The following is a 20,972-nucleotide window of genomic DNA, read 5'->3' as shown; positions in this document are numbered from 1 at the left end:
TGTAATGGATAGGATAATTAAGATTATTTCAAATAAATTACTAGATTATTTCATAATCAACTTATATTTATTGTTTAATCTTAGAGTATTCAAGTGCAATTTACACTTTATACAAGCAATAAATTATATTAAGTAATCAATTATCACAACTAGCATTTGCTCTGCTGATTATTACATATATATATTACATAAAATCTTTGCAACGTACATTAGCAAAACATTTGAGTGATTAATTTTATTCAGGCTATTGAAGAAAGAGGAAAAATCATTTGTGTTCCAATTCTTAATTTATATTTTCTAAATCGCAAAATTATTCGATGCAAAACATAACAGTGTATCAATGATCTTAATTTTTGACATATAACTGACAAAATTATTTTAATATTTGAAGTTGGATGTACATATGCGAATGAACAACGAATACTAAATTAGACATTTTACTGCTAAAACTTAGAAATACATATTGTAACAAATAGAATATTACAACATTCAATTTGCTTATAAAAATTAATCCAGATTAGATAGAGTCCAAACACAAACACGAATATACGTTCCATTTCTTATCAATAAATTAAAAGGAAAACACGTTATACTCATTTTTTATTGTTGATCCTTATTAGTTTCGTATGGATCCATTAATATGTGATATCTTCTATATACTCATATCACACATAAAATGCTTTAATTAACATTTAAAAAGTTTATGAATATACGGAAGATTCACTATTATTTTTTCCACTTTTAAGTTCTTCGTAATCACATATAGGGCAAAATGAGTTCAACATTTTAATTGCCATATTCACAGTTTTTGTTCTTTAAAATCACAAAATTTACTGAACAAACTTTAAACTTTGTAGAATGGAAATGCAATGTCTTTTTAAAGAGTTTTTAATTTTAATATTAAAAAAAATCGCAGATTGACGTCCAAAGAATAATATACGGCCGAAAGCACAAAAAAGGTATTTTAAACTTCGGATAAATGGCAGTTTAAGTTCTGTTTTAAAAAAAGACCTTAAAAACATAAAGCTTTACACTTTTTGGAGGTATCCCAGTATCCTCAGTGACTACAAAGGGTTAAATTAGTGATTATAATAAAAAAACATCATCGGACATTTTATTGTAGTTGCATTGCACGTGCAGAAAATATCAAATTTATCTAAATATTTATTACAAACATGAAAAGAATCAGCACAGGAAATGAAATATTCAAATTGTTCATTTAATGTACATCCACTATAATGATTGATTTGTACACAAAAGCTGTGTATAATCAAATCTTTGTTTAAATCGATTACTTGTCCGCAGACTTTCTATCTTTAATTATTATTTTCTGTGTGATACAAAGATGACAAAATGTCCTCATAGTGTTGCATGTTTGTCTCAAATGTTTCCAATTGTTTAGTGAGATCTCCCAATTGTTCCGCAAGTGTTCTTTCTTCCATAAAGGCTTGCAATTGTGGAGCGCTTTGACACTCTCGATAAAACGCTCCTACATCGCTATTGGTATTCGTGACAGCAAATGGAGTTTTCTGTAACAATATTTGAAATTTGTTTCGTACACAAATGCAGTATAAAATTTGCCCAAGTTATGAGAATAAAAATAGCTTTCCTTATTTAAACAAAATATATATAAAAAATTCTAAAATATTAATCTTTATATATTAATTCTTGTTATATATTAATATTTATATATTTTATAAATTGTTTGTAAAATGTATTATATATAATTTTTACTTAAGAGGAAGTAAATAAAAAATAATATAATCTAAAAAATTTGTATACAAATCTAAAAAGAGAGTTTTTCTATTTTTGATTGAGATAATTAGAATTTCAATACTGCTACTAAAAAAAATTTTTTAATATAAAGTAAATTGTTACAATAATTCTTTTCTCAAATTTTAAATTGGTATAGAATAATAAAATTATATTTTCTTATCTATAGAGATTTTCTTATCTATTTTTTTATGTTTAAAAGATTTTCTATATAAATATGTATATTTCTTTCATTATTCAAGTTAAACTTTAAATTGAAACTTAAATTAAATATTATAATTTTAAAAGAAAAGTGTAAAATATTTTTTTACAACTGGGCGAAATATTGTTTCTCGATATCAGGCAAATTTCACACTGTAGGATATATATATATATATAATACATTATCGTGCTATCAGTTCGGATTAAGAGCATCAATTACCAAATCTACCATAATAAAATCATCGTTGGCGCTAGTCATTGAACAACTACTCCTTCTAGATCCGTTTTGGGATGCGCATTTCGAAGTTGTATTATCATTATTAAGTCTCTCGTTATTTCCATTGTTGCTATCAGTTGTAAGAACTGCCATTGTAGTCTTTGTATTAGGTTCTACTAGTGATATTGGAGGAGGCGACGTTTGTTTGGGTGTTAATAGCGAACTGAATGGTACGTCTGGTATCACGAGATCTTCCTCATTGACAATAACAGGCTTGTTTATTACAAATGCACCAACTTTGATGGTGTCACTAAGTGATTTTGACGTTTCTTCGCTACATTTAAATTAAAATATTATTAAAATGTAAACATTTTTTATTAAATACATGTAAATATTTTACCCATGTTTACTGACCTTTGCTGATATCGTGCATGACGCGGACTTAAGTCTGAATGAAAATGATCACTTTTAAGCATGATAGAATCTCGTCCCTTATGAGTGGGTGATATCGTCATTTTTGTTCTATAAGAAACTGATAGATGTATAGTGCCTACTGGAGTACACAATTGACCTACTCTTACATGTTTATAGTTATCACCTGTTATGAAATGGACAATATTCAATGAGAAATCATATTACATAGCAAATTAATATATATTATATTGAAAAATTAAAAAATTCATAAAATTGATAAATTGATTTTTATACTTGTAAAATAATTCACACACTATACATTTCATATATTTATAAATAAATTCTGAAATATATAAATTTAAAAAAATAAAGAATAATTCTGTAAATTATTCATTGATAAACTAACCTAAATTATGTAGCTGAGGCTCTCCCATGTATATTCGATAGCACATAGTATAGGAATCAGGTCCTTGACGTCTGCTCAATTTGTAAGCAGGCGTAACTCTTGATACAGAAAGCAAGGACTTCAATAAAATCCCCATTCTGTTATACACAGTATATGTTACTCGTACAGCCGGATCACTTTGCTCTGGCAAAACACTGAGACTCCAAGTTTCTAAAACCATTTTGTCACCCTCTACTGTTTTTAGAGAAATTTCTATGCATAGAGGTACAGCTGAGCTTACTATCTCTCCACATAGTGCCCTTTTAGCATCAGCTGACACTTCTGGTAGTTCCTTTATTGCCAGATTAAACTACAATATCAAATATGGAAATATTTATTTTATTGTCTTTTCATCAATATATATAATAAATAGTAGAATTAAAAATGACTGTATGAATCATCCAATTTATTTGGTTTAATCCAATATTTTGCATTAGAGAGTTCTTTATAAAAAATAATAATTTTTATAAGACATACTGAATATAAAAAATACTTTTCAATAATATTTAAAATATAATTACTAATCTTAAATTATCTTGACATTTAGCAAAATTATATAAATCTTTAAGGGATCATATATTTCTCGGACCTGAAAAGTAGTCAAAATGTGGTGAGAGGTTGTAAGAAAACTATTGGTTGAAATATGCTGTCGGTCTCTTGACACATATAGTATGTTGCATTGCCAATGATGCAATTTAAAGTTTGTAAAATTATTAACAGAGACATGTAGCCTTCATTAAATGTTACTGCTGTGATATATATGGCGATTTCAACAACCATAGAGTCGCTATATATCTCTTTTGGAGCAATCTTTCATATGAAAATATTCAAATTCTCATTCGATTTTTGAGTATAGTCGTCAATATATCTTGAAAGCAAATATTTTTCGCTAAAATTCTTATACACAGGTCGAATAGTATTTTCTAGAATTTAGAAAGTGCTAGCTTATGTCTGTATTCATTCGAGTTGTTGGCAGCATATGCTCGTTGTCATAAGCATCACGATTCTTCTCCGGGTGAGCAATAATGATGCTGCGGTTTCTTGTCCTTTGAAATTTTATAAAAGAACTTATATATAGCTTTTCTTTATCTCTTCAATAGAATCAGTGTGTCTCCTGATGGCTAGACCGTAATAGAGCTATAGTTCATCGATCAGTTTGCCTGTAAGATTTTTTCCGAGACTTTTTGTTGTTTTTTTTTACAAGGGCACAAAGACGCGTCCCCATCCTCTTCTGTATATGATCTACATATTTTTTTCTTTTTTTTGTAACCGGAGTATCATACGGATTTGTTTTCGGAATACCCCGAAATCTTTTACCGTCACCGTCTGTACTTCACTCTGTGTAATTGAAGTGATCGCTGAAACATTTCCCGCATTCCGCTTCCTTCATAATTTACGGCACAGTCATGTTTTCCAATTTGCATATTCCTCGGTGTTACTTTTTTTCTCTCAATATTCGCAGGCTTTACAATAAGACGATTTTATAATAATGTCTATAACTTTTCTCGTCAAATTTCCAATAAGAGTTACCACACCGAAAAGAGATGAAAATCTATGCTTTTTCCAAGTCTCCCATCTCCGGAAATAGTTCCTCCTTCATCCTCAAATGTATCTACTTCTTGAGTTTTTTCCGCAGCATGTTTCAGTGAAATATCACAAACAATTTTTGCAACAGTCAATTTGTTAATAGAGAAAAATACGCTGTGGCTCACACTCATCACATTATATTATAATTTTAAATCCAAGACTTCGAATGTCAATTTCTGTAAATATTTTATGTTATCTCTGTATGTTTTGCATTTTACATACGTATTAATAGTTATAAACACTGCAAAAAAAGTTTAAAATTCGATAGCTAAAAGTTGCATCTATTATCACCTCATAATCTTGCCGCTCTTTTAACTTTTTTGCAGATGCACTCATCATAGCTTCTTCGAATTCTATTTTTGTTTTCGTCAGAGGTCGTTTTTTTAATGGATCGGGAAAGTCGTCTTGAATCATTTCTTGATTCTTTTTGGTCGATATATATTCGTCCTGTCATTTTTATATCTATTTATAAGGCCTGATTGCACTAACATTATTTTGATTTTAAGTGAAGTTTAAAATTCTCTTTATCTCTGTCTCGCTTTAAAACAAGACAGAGAGTTTTAAGTTTCGCTTAAAGTCAAAGTAACGTTGGTGCAACCAAACCTTAGTTACTTATCTGAAATACTGAATACACGATACAAATAAACACGCGACTGAAATGTACTTTTCCACAGTTCTAAGCCGGCTATGGATTCTAAATGGGCAGTAATACATTACAGATTCTTCATACAAATAATATAATAATTTTTCCTCTCTTCTTTTCTTTTATTCAGACGACAACGCACCGATAATTGGTTGGAAATCTGATCTGTGAGCGACTAGTTTTGTTAAAGCAGCTGTAACTTTGTCAATAATTCGAATATCGAATTCGCTTTGTTTTTAAAATATTTCTAAGATGTATACCTTTTAAAATAAGAAAAAAAAATCGATTTTTTGAAGCTGAAAAACATATATGACCCCTTAAGTATGTCTTACTAAAAAGATCTACTTGCAATTTTCTGATATTTCAATATAGAAATAATAAAACATAATAAAAGAAAACTATTCTAGATATAAATTTTAGTGTTCATTACGCTGAATGAACATAAATAGAAATAAAAAAACATTGAATCGGTGCTATTTGTTTTTCCATTTGCTTTATATACTCCATTTGTTTGTTATATATATTTACTAATAAAAATGAATTTAAATAAATATATATAGTTTAATGTATAATTAATCCTCCTATGATAATGAAAGTCAGATGTGATACATTCTACAGCTTCATCTATTTTACATGTACTGTTTAACAAAGAAACAAGTTTTATGATATTGGGTACTTTCCAGGCCTAACTCTTAACCGAGATCGAGTTCAACTTGTTTCTCATCTCTTTTTAATTCTAGAATTGGAAAGAGATAATGAATAAATTGAATTTCGATTAAGAGTTAATTGTGAGTTGTGAAACTAGGCTTTAGGCTGGGTTGTTTCCACCTTTTGGTAAACTTCAGCTCACTGTCTTACTCTCTTATCTCTTTTACTTTTTTGTTTATCTTTTACTCTTTTTATCCAGTAGATAAATTATCACCTAGTTTATCCAAAGATGGAACAACCAGTCCTTAGAGATAGAAATCAAAAATTATTCTATCTTTCCTGACATTCAGAGAATAATAAAGAGAGAATGACAATTATGTAAACATGTGTTACCAAATGGGAAAAGGTTCGTTCTGTTTCATGCATGATGCACATGATATAGCATTTTATCCTTGTTGTTCATCAAATATTAAAGTAAAATAAAATGATATATTATGCACATCATATATGAACGTAATCATCATAATGAACCCAAAGCATACAATGTTTCTTCAGAAATAATGCAAAGTCGTAAAGAAAAGTTAAAAAATGTTAGTATTTGGTTACTGCATCTGTCCATCAATACACACGTGCATATATAACTTAAAAATAAAAATAGATCAGCAATTTTGATGAAACCAGATAAATTGGACTGAGGTAAACTTTACTTTTACCCAGTCGCCAGCTGATGAGTCCGGCTTGCATGTAGTGTTGACTTTCTGGCCCGATCTTGACTGCACTATGACTTGGGCAGCCCTCAACGCAAGATACTTGGTAAACTTCTCCAAATCCTTCTTGTCTTGCATGCTTAACTGTGCTGACATTTTATACCGCTGCAATTATAATCGCGGCACTACAGGTGTTCCTCGAACACGTGAGAATGGAAGATACGTATGTCGTAGCATCATAACGGAATAGATACATCGCATCCTCGACATGTGTAACCGTCTCTCTCTCTCTCTCTCTCTCTCTCTTTCTCTTTTTCTCTCTCACACACCACACATATGGCAAAGATCAAGATTGCAAATGCTTACACGCATCCGATACACGATCGATGCACTTTGAGCTCTTCACATGGACTTCGGAATTCGTAAGTAGATTTGAGCACACGCACGATACGCTTTCTCGAAAAGTTCATCGACAAAATCGACAACATCGTCGCACTGCGTACGATCACAATTCACACAATAGATGATGTCCCTTCGAAAATCGAATGTTAATCTACGTCATGAATATTGTTTTATCAGAACAAGTTGACAATTTGGAAAATTTGAATTCACTTACGAAAAAGAATCAAAATATATAAGAATATGCCAACGAGATCTTCTGTCTTCCTACTTTTACAATGAACTCTACAAAGTACAAATCGATTGAAAGAGTACTGTCGTTACTGAGCGCATGGTATATAAGAATCTAAGATATACATGCCCATGATGTAAGAAGACAGGGCACGTATTCAGAACGCGCTTTATCTCTAAAATTCTATAGTATGCGTGACGTAAATTATAGCATGTTAGCGCGTTAACATCGTTGTAACGCGTTCTGAATACGGGCCATGTAGAGTCCCTATAAGAGAGTCGTGTTCAATCTTGTCACAATTTTCATTGGCTTGAAATAAAATGGCGGAACCAATCATCGATGCTATTATATTCCCACTTTGAATATCGTGAACGCGGTGATTTAAATTTTAGAAATTGTAAGAGTAGAATTTACGTTAAATTATATAATTGATAAATAGAATTAATGTTAAAATACAAGATATTGACAGAAGTAGATCTGTTTTTATAGCTGAATTAGTTTTACACTTTTGGAACTGAAATAGTGATGATACGAAACAGTAATGAAATAACACTTTTATTTAACAATACTTTTATTTTAAATATAAAATTTCTTGCCATCATCAAATTGTTATATATATATATATGGTAATTTTAAACGCCCTTTTTGATAATATATTTTAATCCTAAATGTAATAAATCGTTTCATGATTTTATGTGAAATATTGTGACAATTTTTAAGTGTCTTACAGTGTCTTATACGATTGATGACAAGGTTAGAATGTCACTTTCGATGTTTTCGTACCACATAATATCTGTATCTTTTAGATCATAATCAACAATGCCTTTATAATCTTTATTATTCGTAATTCACGATTAGGTACATACTATATATTGGGTCATCTAAAAACCGCGGATACTTTTTAGATGACCCAATATTATGACATGCTGCTCTCAGTAGGTTACTAAAGTCCCTAAAATATTCCTTCTTTCGGATGGCTTGAAGGTATCGATTCTATATTTTCAAACAAGGTGAAAATCACTATCACAATTACAAAAGTAAGCGAATTTACTAGAATACTGATAATTTGGTCAACATCTAGTAAATTTGTTCATTTTTGTAATTTTCACCTTGTTTGAAAATATAGAATCAACCCTCAGAATCAATCTCGAGATCCATTTATAAAACAAGGAAATCTTGGAAAATCGAGGAATCTTTCATGGAGACTTCCTTCATTCTTAAAATAAGGTATGACTATGAACGTACGGGTGTAAATATACTCATGTTATCTTTTCCACCATGCTAGCAATCTAGTAGGAAAACAAGCATCGTGTAGTGCCGCAAGATTTATTCGTTTTTCAAGAGTGATAAGAGTTATTCTTATTTGTAGAGAAATTCGGAAAATTTGTTGATTAGTGTGTGTAATAATACAAGATGGTACATTACTGTATAGTGAATGGTTGCTATAGCACTTCTGATAAATGTAACGGTGACCGTGTAAGTTTTTTTCATTTGCCAAAAAATCGAATTATGCGTGAACTTTGGCTGCAAAAAATCGGAAAAAATCGCATACGTCACAAGGAACAATTTGGTAAGTTCATTCTCAATTATATTTAAGTATTTTAAACATCAACTATCCTGTGCTAGACAACACATTAACATAGACTCTCCATTAGAATGCATTATTTTATCTACAATTTTACTAGGATCAACCTATATGATTTTTCTATATTTCTGGAACATATTATAAAGTTATATTTTATATGTTTAGCAAGAATATGTTCATTGCATTTTTCGGAAGATTCATTCATGGTACCAAAAAGGAAATCGAAAGTTACAGAAGACAAGAGAAGACAACGTCTTTTACAAACTGCTGTACCAACTTTATTGTTAACACCAACAGAAAACAAGTATAATTTTTGCAATTGTTTTATTATTGTTTTTTATATGATAAATAGTATCATGTATTTTTAACACGTTTCAGGACAGATGCTATGATAAATATGGATTTTAAAATTATTCGTCGAGAATTTCTACTTGTCAGTAAACCAAGCACAAGCAGAGACAAGAATGAAGATGTCAGCAGTGGAATTGATACAGTGAATAAATCTTGTGGCAACGTTACTTCTGATAGCACAAACGAAACTGATGGCATTGCGGCAGCATCAACAATGTGTTCTAAAAGGTAAAATAAAAAATGATTTGTATATTAACAATGCCCCTTTTGATCACATTACAAAGTTACATAATAAAATTATGTAATTAAGATAAATAAATTATACAACGGATTGTTTCAAATCAGTACACGATTTTTTATTATAAAATCACAATTTAAAAAATCATATGATGATCTGTTTTTTGCTTCTATTTCTATCATTTAATTCTTTAAAATTTGATAACTTTAAAATTACATAATGGATGGAATTATTTCTAATATTATGTAATTTTTCAAATTAATTACGTGAAATTAAAAAATTATATATTAATTTGAAACATTCTGTACGAAACATTCTGTTCTTTACTTGTTTTACAATACAACTGTTTTACAATACAAATTACATGATTTCATTATGTAAACAAATATATAAAATGAGACTTGAAAGAATCTATCAGTGAAAAATGTAAAAAAGCCCATCAGAGCCTACATCAGCTGTTCGGATGCACAGAAAATTCTTTATTTTCGTATGAATGTAACAAAACGAATAAAATAAACGTTTCGATCCTTCAATTCCTTATCAATATAAAATATAAATCGAAATTACATAAGTAATGCAAATTCTAAGTTGATGATTCCCGACAATTTGGTTCGTTCTTCTTTATTCAAATGCTAAATTAGCTATGTAATGAATAGCCCAATGATTATCAAAAATATTAACTTATAATGATATAAAAACTTACATAAAATAAAGTAAAATCGAAGTCATATACATTGCGTCACTAAGTAGAATCACATCGTTCATCAGATTGTCAGATTTGCGTGTAGATTCAAAAGAAACACGAAAATGAAAAATTAGAGAAATATTAAAATCATTTGTCTGAATTTTAATTATATCAACTTACATGTAAGCGTTTTCTCGCTTGCTCTTAAAATAATAAAATCATGTAGTTATTGAAATAAAAATAAAAATAAGAATAAAAAGAGATAAAACCAGAGTTCAGTTACACATTTCCTAGAAGGTACGCTGTGCATGGAAATGCTTTCATCAAGATAGGATGACTGAAATTTTAAGCATTAATCAATAAATACAACTGTTACTGATTTTTTTACAGATCACCGAGATTTGAACCATATATGTACAACAGAAGAGCGAGCGCTACAAGAAAGTACAAACAACGTGATAAGGCGCATTCAAATGTTATCCCAGAAGGAACCGTAACATGTTATAACACGGAAACTACCCCTTTATCAATACGTAGACAACAGTATTTATTTTTTCATATGTACTTTTTATATTTCAGAAATATGAACAAAATTTTCTCGTGAAATGCGCTATGTACTCTACCAATTTTTGTTGGAATTATTTACTTATTTTTTAATTTTTACAATAATATAAATATATATATTAATGTATTTCAAAATTTAATAAGTAAATTTAATAGTAAATTTTGAAAAAATATTTCAATTATATGTGTAAATGTGTTTATATTATTAAAAGTTAAAAAAAGTGTAATTTCAACAAAAATTTGTTATTTAATGTATATGAATTTTGCTTTATTTTAAATATCATGAATTATATGATAACGTCTTTCCAGAATTTTCATGGAGAACCATAACGAAAACATCAAAAACATTGATTCAAAATCAATCGAAATATACGACTTACAAGCAGATGTGACGTCCGTTAAAACAGAATTACAGCATTGTTCATCGCCTGAAATTGATATTAAATCAGAATGTACAGATTTTGCAATGCAAATACCATTGGAACTAGATGCATTGAAGCAACAATTGCAAGAGAAAGACGAACAATTGGAAAAGATATCTGCCGAAAAGGAACAAATATTGCAATTGATTAATGATCAAACACAATTGGCAATCACTACTGCGGTCAAGAAGACTCTCGAAGACGAAAGAGAAGAATATGTCATAGGGCTATTAAAACCCTACTTTACAGAAGGGCAAATTCGGTGTATTTTGGAGAAAAAAAAATGGATTCAATGGTCTATTGATGACTACGCTGCAGCTATTTCGTTACAGAGTGTAAGTCCTAAAGCTTACTGCTATCTTCGAACGAAATTGCATTATCCTTTGCCATCGTTAGCGTCATTAAGAAGGTGGGCATTAAAAAAGTTCCGTATTGAAGAAGGATTCTTAACTGACGTTCTAACTGTAATGCGAGAGAAAGGCAAGGAACTGTCATCGCTAGAGAAACTTGCTGTTCTCAGTTTCGACGAAATGGCTGTCTCTTCTGAAATAAATTTTGATGCTAAATTCGAAAAATTGGTTGGCCCATATGGAAAAGTGCAAGTCATGATGGTCCGCGGTTTGTTTAGCAATTGGAAACAACCGATTTATTACAAATTTGACCAACCAATGAACAAATGTATTCTACTGGAGTCCATAACACTCTTATATAATGCTGGTTATCAAGTAATCGCCATAGTTTCAGACATGGATAACCGAGGAGTCTGGACAGAATTGGATATCAGCCCTTATAAATATAATAAATACTTTTTCCACCATCCTGTGAATGAAGAGGAAAAAGTATTTGTTTTTGCAGATGTTCCACATCTGCTGAAACTCTTGAGAAATTGGTTATTTGACGACGGACTATTACTAGGAAATAGCAAAGAACTATTTACTCGTGAGATCTTCCAGACACTTGTCAATATAAGCAATGTTGACGGTCTACGTATCCCTCATCGTATTACTCAGCAATTGCTAGATGTTCGTGGTTCACAACGTGAATCAGTTAAATCAGCAGCAAGAATTTGGTCGCATACAACTGCTAAAGCGATCCAGTGGGCTGGCGAACATGGGCTTTTGAAATCTTCGGAATACGAAAGGTTTTCAGAATTCGTGTCAACAGTCAATAAGTGGTTCGATGTGCATAATTCTAAATTAAGATACGGATTGCATTCAGGAGTCAATGGTTATGGACAAAACTTAGAGACACAAGAGTCAATTTTACTGTTGATGACCTTATATACTGAGAACATTCGAGTTGGTTCCAGAAAGGCACTAATGCCTTTTCAAAAAGGTATTCTTGTAAGCAATCGATCTCTACGAGCATTGTTCCAGTATCTGCAAATAAAATATCCAGTAGACTGTCAGTATATTATTACGAGAAGACTTCAGCTGGATGTTCTGGAAAATTTCTTTACTTATTTAAGGACAATGGATACATCCAAGGATCATCTTTCAGCATATGATTTTAAATATAGACTTCGTTGGTACATTTTGGGTAATCATTCACAAGCTGTATTTACTTTAAATAGAAACACCGAAGAAGACATGGATACTACTTGTATATCTTCTTCCATTAGCGATGTGACAAATCCAAATGCTAAAAAATCGATGACTTTGGCAACTCCAGTAACTTTGACGGCAGAAGCAAATACATCTCAGAAGCTCACGTCTATGCCAATTCAAGAAATGACACTGTACTCTTCAAAATCAAATGATAGCTTTTTGCAAGAGGAAGAAACGCTCGAACATACAGAAGAATGCACCGATGAAATAATTCTAACCAAAGAATTATTCTCCAATATTATTAATATTTCTCCGGACGAATTAATAGAAGTCAGTAATTATGATGATAATGAATCAACGATTGACACTTGCTTCGATGATATTTATGATGATGAGTTATTTGACATAATGGATGGCTTTAAAGGCACATTTGACTGTTTAAATCTTGTACAAGAAGTGGGATTAGAATATATCGCAGGATTTGTCGCTTATAAATTCAAAACGAAATACCCATCTTTAGAATCTTCTACTGAAGATGCAAGTGGAACCACATCAAAATGGATTGAAACTGTCTCCAAAGATTATCTTACCAATCCTTCAACAGAACTCTTAAACGCGACCAAAGTCGTTGAAAGATATTTTGTACACTTCCACGGTAACTATTTTTCAAAAGAGAGCTTTGTGATAAAAAAGGTTGTGGCACTCGTGAAGAATAGTGGACATTATGCTAATGAAATACCCCATGAAGTGCTGCATTATTTAGTAAAAATTCGCACGTATATAAGAGTTCGAGAAATAAATAGACGATCGTACGCGATAAGCGATAATGTAAAGAAGAAAGGGACAAAAATGAAAAAAATCACTTCTAGCCCAGTTAAGCAAAAATTATAAAAATTATGTAAATAGATTATGTACATGTAAGCATGTATATTGTATATTATATTTTTTTGTACTTTTATATTGTTATAGTGTTGATTATGTTTGTAAATATTTTATTCTTTAAATGAACTGTAATTTTGAAAAATTAAAAAAATTGATTACTTTTTAGAAAAACATGCCACAAAACTGCCGCACTATATTTTATTACCAAGTGATAAACAATTCATTATTTTATGGCTATATTACTTATATTCGGGTAAAAAAATGTTCATTTACGAATATATATTGGGTCATCTAAAAAGTATCCGCGGTTTTGACCATCAACACCATCTAGTGACAAAAAACCGCGGATATTTTTTAGATGACCCAATATAAATACATATAACATGCATAAACATATGTAATTATGTCCATACATGTTCATATCTCCTTCTTTCTTTTGTAAAATTATTCTATTTAATATTAAAAAAATGAAAAAATAAAAAATAATTACAAGGATAATTTTCGTATTGTTTGTTTTAGAAAAAATCGAATTAGGAGAAATGTAAGAATTGCTGATATATAATTATATGTAAAATTATACATAATTATGTAGGAACAATTTTTTTATATTTTTTCAAATTTGATTTTTTTTCTAAAATAAATGCGACCATTGTCTTATAATTATTATTTATGTTTACTAATTATTATATTCCTTTTTTTTTAATGATGTGACCATAATAGAAGGAATAAAGAATTAAAGAGCGTTTATGTTGGCCGTAATCTGTAAGAATTGACTAATCGTAGTCAAGTATTCCCCTTTCATTCGGCGGTAAGAGGGGAATACTCGAAAGTGATTAGTCAATTTTTACAGATTACGGTATACGGTTATGGCCAATATAAACGCTCCCTTAGGGGGAACGTTAAACTTAATCTACTGGAATTAGCCAATCGCATCTGCCGTCAATCAAAATGACAATTGTGATTGGTCAATTTTAATGGACTAATCCACTACTCGGTCGATTATCGTTTGTTAAAGCACAGTATAACCATATTGTGGTTAAATTGACCCTTATAATAAGGAATAACAATTTCAACCTATTAGAAACCATGTATTCCGATGTATCCGGTATCTGATAGGTCGAAATCTTTATTCCTAAAGGTGCCTTTTTATTTTCAGCGTCAAAATAGATCACGTAATCAAAATTAACGCTTGATATTCGTCAATTTCTATCACTTATTTTCGAAAATGAGCGTCGAGCGTCGGCATAAAAAGATATCTTTAATCCTTCTATCGTGTCTATGAAATATTTTCATGAGTTAGGCTCTATGCACAATAGAAGGAATAAGGAATTAGGAATAAATAATAAACGATTTCAATCTATCAAAAACCATGTATTCCGATTTCTGATAGATTAAGGCTACGTTCCAAAACTTTCTCTCCGAGGAAAATTTTCGAAATATATAGCACACGTAATACTATAGAGTAAAATCTATAGAGTATCTATAGAGTATACTATAGAGTAAAATCTTCGCAGAGGAAGTTTTGAAACCTAAAATCGTTTTCAGTACTACAACTGCTCACTGAGTGCTCAATAGATCAAACAGATACAAGAGCTTACTGAGCGGTCATAGTACTGAATGCACTTATTGAGTACATCCAAAAGCATGACAGTTCACTTAGCGCTCAGTTAGCTTTTGCATCTGATTGGCATATTCCATTAGATCTAAAAATATAGACCAAACAGGTACAAGAGTTCACTGAGCGCTCAGTGAGTGATTGTGCTTCTGGATGCATCTATTGATAGAGAGAGAGTTCTCTGCCGGAATAATTGCAAATTACAGATACTTCGTTTTTTTAAAGAGGTCTCTCGTATCAAGTCCAGTAACAGCTTACAATAGTAACCATTAGTAACAGCCTGTCATCCGGTAACCAGATTTGGAATCACGCGCGACTTTCTTAAATTAGAAAATGAAGCCCAAGACGGATTTGTTGGCTGAGTCTGCGTGGAAACAGCTGCAGCAATACTTCGATAATAATGGCTCGAAAATTAATATATACAATATGTTCCAGCAGGATCCTAAACGTTTCGAAAAATTTAGGTATTAGTCTGCTTTGCATGTCCTTGAGATGACCTTTTAAAAGTTGTTCATCATATGACCGAAAAAACTATTAAATATTTTGTTTTCTATTAAACATAGAATTTTTTAATAAATCTTTAAAAATTTTTCATTAAATCTAATAAAAAATAATGCATGCTCTTACATAGGTAATTAATTTGCATCATTAGAACTGTAAATGGTTCTAAATTTTTCAAAATCTACAAAAAATTTCGAATTGTACGAAAATTAAATAAACATAAGATATATCCAAAAATTATATTTAAGTAATTATGTAAAACAGCCTGGAGATCTCTGTTTCACAAGATGGGCCAATTTTATTGGATTATTCCAAGAATAAAATTAATGAAGAAGTACTTGGATTATTATTTAATTTGGTATGTAAAATTAACTTATATAAAATTATTTTTGTTGTTTTAAAATTATTTTCTTAACATTTGAATTACGTTATTATGTCATTCTATAGGCTCGTGCACGGGAAATAGAAGCTGCAAGAAGTGCCATGTTTAATGGTGAAAAGATCAATTTCACAGAGAATAGAGCAGTTCTGCATATTGCTTTGCGTAATAGAAGTAATACATCCATATTAGTAGATGGAAAAGATGTAATGCCTGATGTTAATGCAGTATTAGATCATATGAAAAACTTTACAAATGAGGTAAGTTTATCATTCATTTTTTTATATAGAGTAAAACCCCTTATTATGAGATAGGTGCCTAATATAAGACAGCAGCGTTTCTGCTAAACTAATAAAAATGCTATCTATTGATTCCAACATGAATTTATTGCTCTTGGATTGAAAACTATTTAATGGAAAATTCATTAGAATTCATTATTTACCTGTAGTCATTATAAAAAAAGATTAAAAAATTTGGATGTATTTAAGTTTCATTAAGATGAGCCTTTAAACCTTATTTATTATTTAATAAGTAAATATTTTTATAAATAAATAAATTCTTCATGTAATGATAGAGTAAGATCATATTAATAGAAATACGATATGTTGAATTGTTTAATTACAGAAGTTAAATTTAATGATCATAAAACCATAAGGCGCAAAAATCGTAATATGAGATACTCAGAGTATTTTTAATTTGAAATAATCTATGCTCCTATATCATAGTGAAAATTGTTGTCAAAGTATAAATGTTATTATACAATAATAAAAAGGATAACCTGAATGAACATTGAGTGCATATTTCTGCTTGGTTCTAATTACCTGAAGAGTCGTTGGTACAATGCATCACACGCCCATGGCTGTGTTTGTTCGTATTTTAGAAACATTAAATAAAGTTTTTTAATTGCAATACTGATGTACTTTGCGTTTTATTATCGATTTCTCAGGATATTTCATATTAGGAGCACAATTGTTTGACTTTGCGATTTGCTTATTTTTTACATTTCTTTAATTAAAAAAAAAATAGAATTTGAATTAAATTTTACATAACATTATCTTAAAGCTTATTAAATTTTATTCAAAATGACCTATTATTTTTTAAAATTCTGTCCATAGACTTCTAGTATTGATCCAAAATGAACTCGGTATCTTTTATAATGGGGACCTTCTACATATCTTCATATATAAAATAAATTTATTTACAGGTATTAACCAAACAATGGAAAGGATTCACTGGTAAACCTATTGAAGATGTTGTCAATATCGGAATTGGTGGCTCTGATCTTGTAATTCACACAAAAATTTTTTTTCTTACCGTAATAATTATTAAATATTCATTTAAAATTTAATACTTATTTTAATAGGGTCCACTTATGGTGACTGAAGCTTTAAAAGCATATAGCATTGGACCTAAAGTTCACTTTGTTAGCAATATAGATGGTACTCATATAGCTGAAACTCTTAAAAAGTTAAATCCAGAAACAACTTTATTCATAATAGCTTCCAAGACATTTACTACACAAGAAACGATAACGAATGCAACTACTGCCAAACTGTGGCTTTTAAAAACATTAAAAGATGTAAGCGAATGAGTTAGAATTTATACATTAAGTATCATGTTTTGCTTGGTATGTATTATATCTTATCTAATATGATATTATAATATCATTTAGGAAGCTGCAGTAGCTTGCCATTTTGTAGCATTATCTACTAATGAACAAAAGGTTAAAGAATTTGGCATTAATGTGAAAAATATGTTTGGTTTCTGGGATTGGGTTGGTGGACGTTACTCATTGTGGTCAGCTATTGGCTTATCAATCTGTTTGTCAATTGGTTTTGATAATTTTGAAAAGCTTTTATGTGGTGCTCACTTTATGGATCAACACTTTTGCACAGCGCCATTAGAGCAAAATGTAAGTACATTGAATAAAAAGAAATTATATTCTATTAAATTATTGATTACTCAAAAATAATCTCGAAAATTAAAAACTAATAAATAAATTGACTAAATTCAAATCAAAAGTCCTTTTATATACATACGCGCGCGCGTTTATATATATATAAACGAGAGCTTTTAATTTTTTAAATGATTTATTACATATATATTATGATATAAATTGTATAATTACAATGACTTATGCTCAATTTCTTCACCTTTAGATATCTTTAGATTACAATGGAGATGTCTCTTGGATAAAGTTATTCGTAACTTATCTAGAAGTGAAAAAATTGGAGAATGATTTCATTACATATTTCATGATTTAACTTATTCTTTGTAGGCTCCTGTTATATTAGCTTTACTTGGCATATGGTATCATAACTTTTATAAGGCTGAAACACATGCATTATTACCATATGACCAATATCTACATAGATTTGCAGCTTACTTTCAGCAAGGCGATATGGAAAGTAACGGAAAGTATATTACTCGTTCTGGAAAATCCGTAAATTATTCCACTGGTATATTCTATATTGTCCAGAATACATTTTTAAATGCATTAAACAGATTAACATTTGTTGTTTTTTTTTTAAGGGCCAATTGTATGGGGAGAACCTGGCACTAATGGACAACATGCATTCTATCAGTTATTGCATCAAGGTACAAGACTTGTACCAGCAGATTTTATAATTCCTGTTCAATCTCAAAATCAGGTGAATAATTTTTTATATTGCTATATTTATTAGACTTATCTGTTATAATACATGTAATGCATTAGTTTTGCACTTATGCTGAGGATAACTCAAATCATGATATCAAAATGTTTATTGTTAATTTTTAATAATCTATTGTGCAATGTTAACTCTTATTGGTTTTTTTTATTATAGGATTTATTTTTTTAGAACCTTTTAATGATATTTTATTTATCTGTTATTATACATTTTTATTTGTATACTTTGTGCAGATTGCTCCACATCACACGATTTTACTTGCCAATTTCTTTGCGCAAACTGAAGCTTTAATGAAAGGCAAGAATGAAAATGAAGCTCGAGCTGAATTGCAAAAATCAGGATTGAACGCTGAACAAATAGCTTCATTATTACCACACAAATTGTTTGAAGGAAACAGACCAACAAACAGCATTGTAGTAAAAAAACTGACACCTTTTATTCTTGGTGCTTTGATCGGTAAATATACAATAATGATATACACATATGTGTGTGTGTATACATGTGACGAATTGTGACGCAATTGGCGAAATAAATATTCTTTATATTTTCTCGAATACTTTTTTCAAAAATCATGCAATGAATCAAAAGCATTGGTTAAATTTTACTTATATTTTCACGCGCAATCATTTCTTTGCTGATTGTCATGATTTGATCATGGTTCATTGAATATTAAAGTATAAGTATAAAGTATGTATATTAAAATACATATTAGTAAAAAGAAATCCATTATTTTTCCAATAAATGGTTTTAGTAATCTGTATCACGCGTAGACGAGACACCTAATATAATCATACAGTTTGACAATCGTAATATTTTACTTCTATTTTTTTCAGCAATGTATGAACATAAAATCTTTGTGCAAGGTATTATTTGGGACATCAATTCATATGATCAATGGGGGTAAGAAAAAAAATTATATTTTTGCATGAAAAGTTCTTTACCAACATATACAAATTCTTTAATGGAATTTAAAAAAAAAATTAATATTTCTACATACAGCGTGGAGTTGGGAAAACAGCTAGCTAAAGCCATCGAACCAGAACTGGTTAGTGCAGAAAATATCACAACACATGATTCATCGACTAATGGTTTGATAGCATTTGCTAAACGCCACAGAGTCTAAATATACTTATTTAGCTATATTCTTTGTTACAAGATGTTTGAAATAGAGACAACCGAACATAAATAATTATATTCCAAGTCATGTTATTAGAATTTATGTATATACTTGAGATATATATATATATATATATAGTTGATAAAAAAATTATAAAAATCACAAATATAACTCTTAAGAGTCTTATCTTTAAGATTTTTAATTCTTCTTATCATGATGTCAAATTGGATTAATGTCCATATAATTTCAGCTATAGATTTTCGGTACTATTAATATATTACAAAATGCGTTTTTAAATTATGATTATAGAATTAATTTATTTTGACTTATACAAGGAAAAAGATTATATAATCAATGTTACAATATTACTATAATGGAATCAAAGAAGCTAGAATTGTAATAAAAATGGTTTGATTATATATTTATGTACTTACTACATCATATTTGCTATGATCTGAGAGATTTTAAATATTGAATAGAAAAGTATGTGTTGTAATTAACATAATATAAAAGTTAAATGAACAGTGTTGTAAGAATATTGCAATATAACGTTATCTTCAATAGAACATTCAATAGTAGTTTTCTTGATCTATTTTAGATTTTTTAATATTTTCTAATCTATATATTTAATAAAAATGTTTTTATTTCATATGCATACATTCCCATCTTACCTTTTATCTTTTACATCTTTAATTTTATGATAACGTGTATGGTAATATTTTCATTTTATGCTTAAATTCTAAGCAGAATCATAATTGTTTCATTCTGTGATCGACATACGTTTTTAACTTGATATTCTTTAGTGATAATAAATTTTAATTGTTTTTGATCCAATTTGTCAAGACGAATTCCTTCTATGTCTTGGAATTACAACATCAAATCTGTTAATCTGATGATTTTTTTTGGACATGAAGGGATTGATATTTTGAAATTGTATTGCTGAGGTTCCAAAGTGAAACGTACTATTTTTTGGAATAAAGATTTAAGATTGCGTACTAACTACCATGCTGATTCTCATTCGCCTTGGTTTTTTAGAATTTTGTTAAATTTAGGAGAGTTAATTACATTATTACTATATTTAAAAACCTTGTTTCTTTCTCTCATTATACCATGCCACCAAAGTTATCAGTTTTCCACGAATTATAGCTTTT

At 29.6% G+C, this 20,972-nt stretch overlaps 3 protein-coding genes across 7 annotated transcripts; 2 read left to right on the top strand and 1 right to left on the bottom strand.

Moving 5' to 3' along the window:
* Positions 1–45: 45 nt before the first annotated feature.
* Atg13 (Autophagy-related 13) lies at positions 46–7,400 on the bottom strand. 4 transcript variants are annotated; one of them, XM_011052801.2, is made up of 6 exons: positions 7,252–7,400; positions 6,636–7,167; positions 3,012–3,360; positions 2,606–2,789; positions 2,195–2,525; positions 46–1,529 (listed from the first exon to the last, which is right to left on the bottom strand). In XM_011052801.2, exons 2-6 carry the CDS (start codon positions 6,789–6,791, stop codon positions 1,317–1,319), a joined length of 1,233 nt encoding a protein of 410 aa, XP_011051103.1. In that variant the 5' UTR covers positions 6,792–7,167; positions 7,252–7,400; the 3' UTR covers positions 46–1,316. The 4 variants fall into 4 exon arrangements, with proteins under 4 accessions (XP_011051103.1, XP_087272995.1, XP_011051105.1 ...); XM_087416869.1 differs by having other exon boundaries at positions 6,636–7,188; positions 7,252–7,393; XM_011052803.2 differs by having other exon boundaries at positions 2,204–2,525; positions 6,636–7,397.
* Positions 7,401–7,976: 576 nt separating this feature from the next.
* Positions 7,977–13,711, top strand: LOC105144108 (uncharacterized). 2 transcript variants are annotated; one of them, XM_011052805.2, is made up of 7 exons: positions 7,977–8,303; positions 8,393–8,493; positions 8,636–8,836; positions 9,017–9,155; positions 9,230–9,430; positions 10,516–10,668; positions 10,999–13,711. In XM_011052805.2, exons 3-7 carry the CDS (start codon positions 8,680–8,682, stop codon positions 13,547–13,549), a joined length of 3,201 nt encoding a protein of 1,066 aa, XP_011051107.2. In that variant the 5' UTR covers positions 7,977–8,303; positions 8,393–8,493; positions 8,636–8,679; the 3' UTR covers positions 13,550–13,711. The 2 variants fall into 2 exon arrangements, with proteins under 2 accessions (XP_011051107.2, XP_087272962.1); XM_087416836.1 differs by lacking the exon at positions 7,977–8,303 and having other exon boundaries at positions 8,310–8,493; positions 8,552–8,836.
* Positions 13,712–15,343: 1,632 nt separating this feature from the next.
* Positions 15,344–20,820, top strand: Pgi (glucose-6-phosphate isomerase). The gene is made up of 11 exons (XM_011052806.2): positions 15,344–15,619; positions 15,921–16,014; positions 16,104–16,295; positions 17,240–17,320; positions 17,399–17,614; positions 17,708–17,947; positions 18,314–18,494; positions 18,568–18,686; positions 18,938–19,160; positions 19,538–19,604; positions 19,704–20,820. The coding sequence occupies exons 1-11, from the start codon at positions 15,489–15,491 to the stop codon at positions 19,825–19,827; spliced, it is 1,668 nt and encodes a 555-aa protein (XP_011051108.1). The 5' UTR covers positions 15,344–15,488; the 3' UTR covers positions 19,828–20,820.
* The last annotated feature ends 152 nt before the right edge of the window (positions 20,821–20,972 follow it).

This window comes from Acromyrmex echinatior, chromosome 1 (genome assembly GCF_024713525.1).
Source record: "Acromyrmex echinatior isolate Ae372 chromosome 1, ASM2471352v2, whole genome shotgun sequence".
Classification (NCBI taxonomy): Eukaryota; Metazoa; Arthropoda; class Insecta; order Hymenoptera; family Formicidae; genus Acromyrmex; species Acromyrmex echinatior.
Note: the sequence above shows the minus strand (reverse complement) of the source record. Positions and strands in the feature narration are given on the sequence as shown.

What these genes read in the sequence shown, in the direction of transcription:
- Atg13 (XM_011052801.2), bottom strand. Translation starts at nt 6,791, where the DNA reads ATGTCAGCACAGTTAAGCATGCAAGACAAGAAGGATTTGGAGAAGTTT. An exon ending in CAGCTGGCGACTGGGTAAAA is followed by an intron (nt 3,361 to 6,635) that starts GTAAAGTTTACC and finishes TTGATATTGTAG; the next exon opens with TTTAATCTGGCAATAAAGGA. An exon ending in ATTTTATTATGGTAGATTTG is followed by an intron (nt 1,530 to 2,194) that starts GTAATTGATGCT and finishes ATATTGTTACAG; the next exon opens with AAAACTCCATTTGCTGTCAC.
- LOC105144108 (XM_011052805.2), top strand. Translation starts at nt 8,680, where the DNA reads ATGGTACATTACTGTATAGTGAATGGTTGCTATAGCACTTCTGATAAA. An exon ending in ACGTCACAAGGAACAATTTG is followed by an intron (nt 8,837 to 9,016) that starts GTAAGTTCATTC and finishes TTATATGTTTAG; the next exon opens with CAAGAATATGTTCATTGCAT. An exon ending in TTATCAATACGTAGACAACA is followed by an intron (nt 10,669 to 10,998) that starts GTATTTATTTTT and finishes ACGTCTTTCCAG; the next exon opens with AATTTTCATGGAGAACCATA.
- Pgi (XM_011052806.2), top strand. Translation starts at nt 15,489, where the DNA reads ATGAAGCCCAAGACGGATTTGTTGGCTGAGTCTGCGTGGAAACAGCTG. An exon ending in ATCCGTAAATTATTCCACTG is followed by an intron (nt 18,495 to 18,567) that starts GTATATTCTATA and finishes TTTTTTTTTAAG; the next exon opens with GGCCAATTGTATGGGGAGAA. An exon ending in AATTCATATGATCAATGGGG is followed by an intron (nt 19,605 to 19,703) that starts GTAAGAAAAAAA and finishes TTCTACATACAG; the next exon opens with CGTGGAGTTGGGAAAACAGC.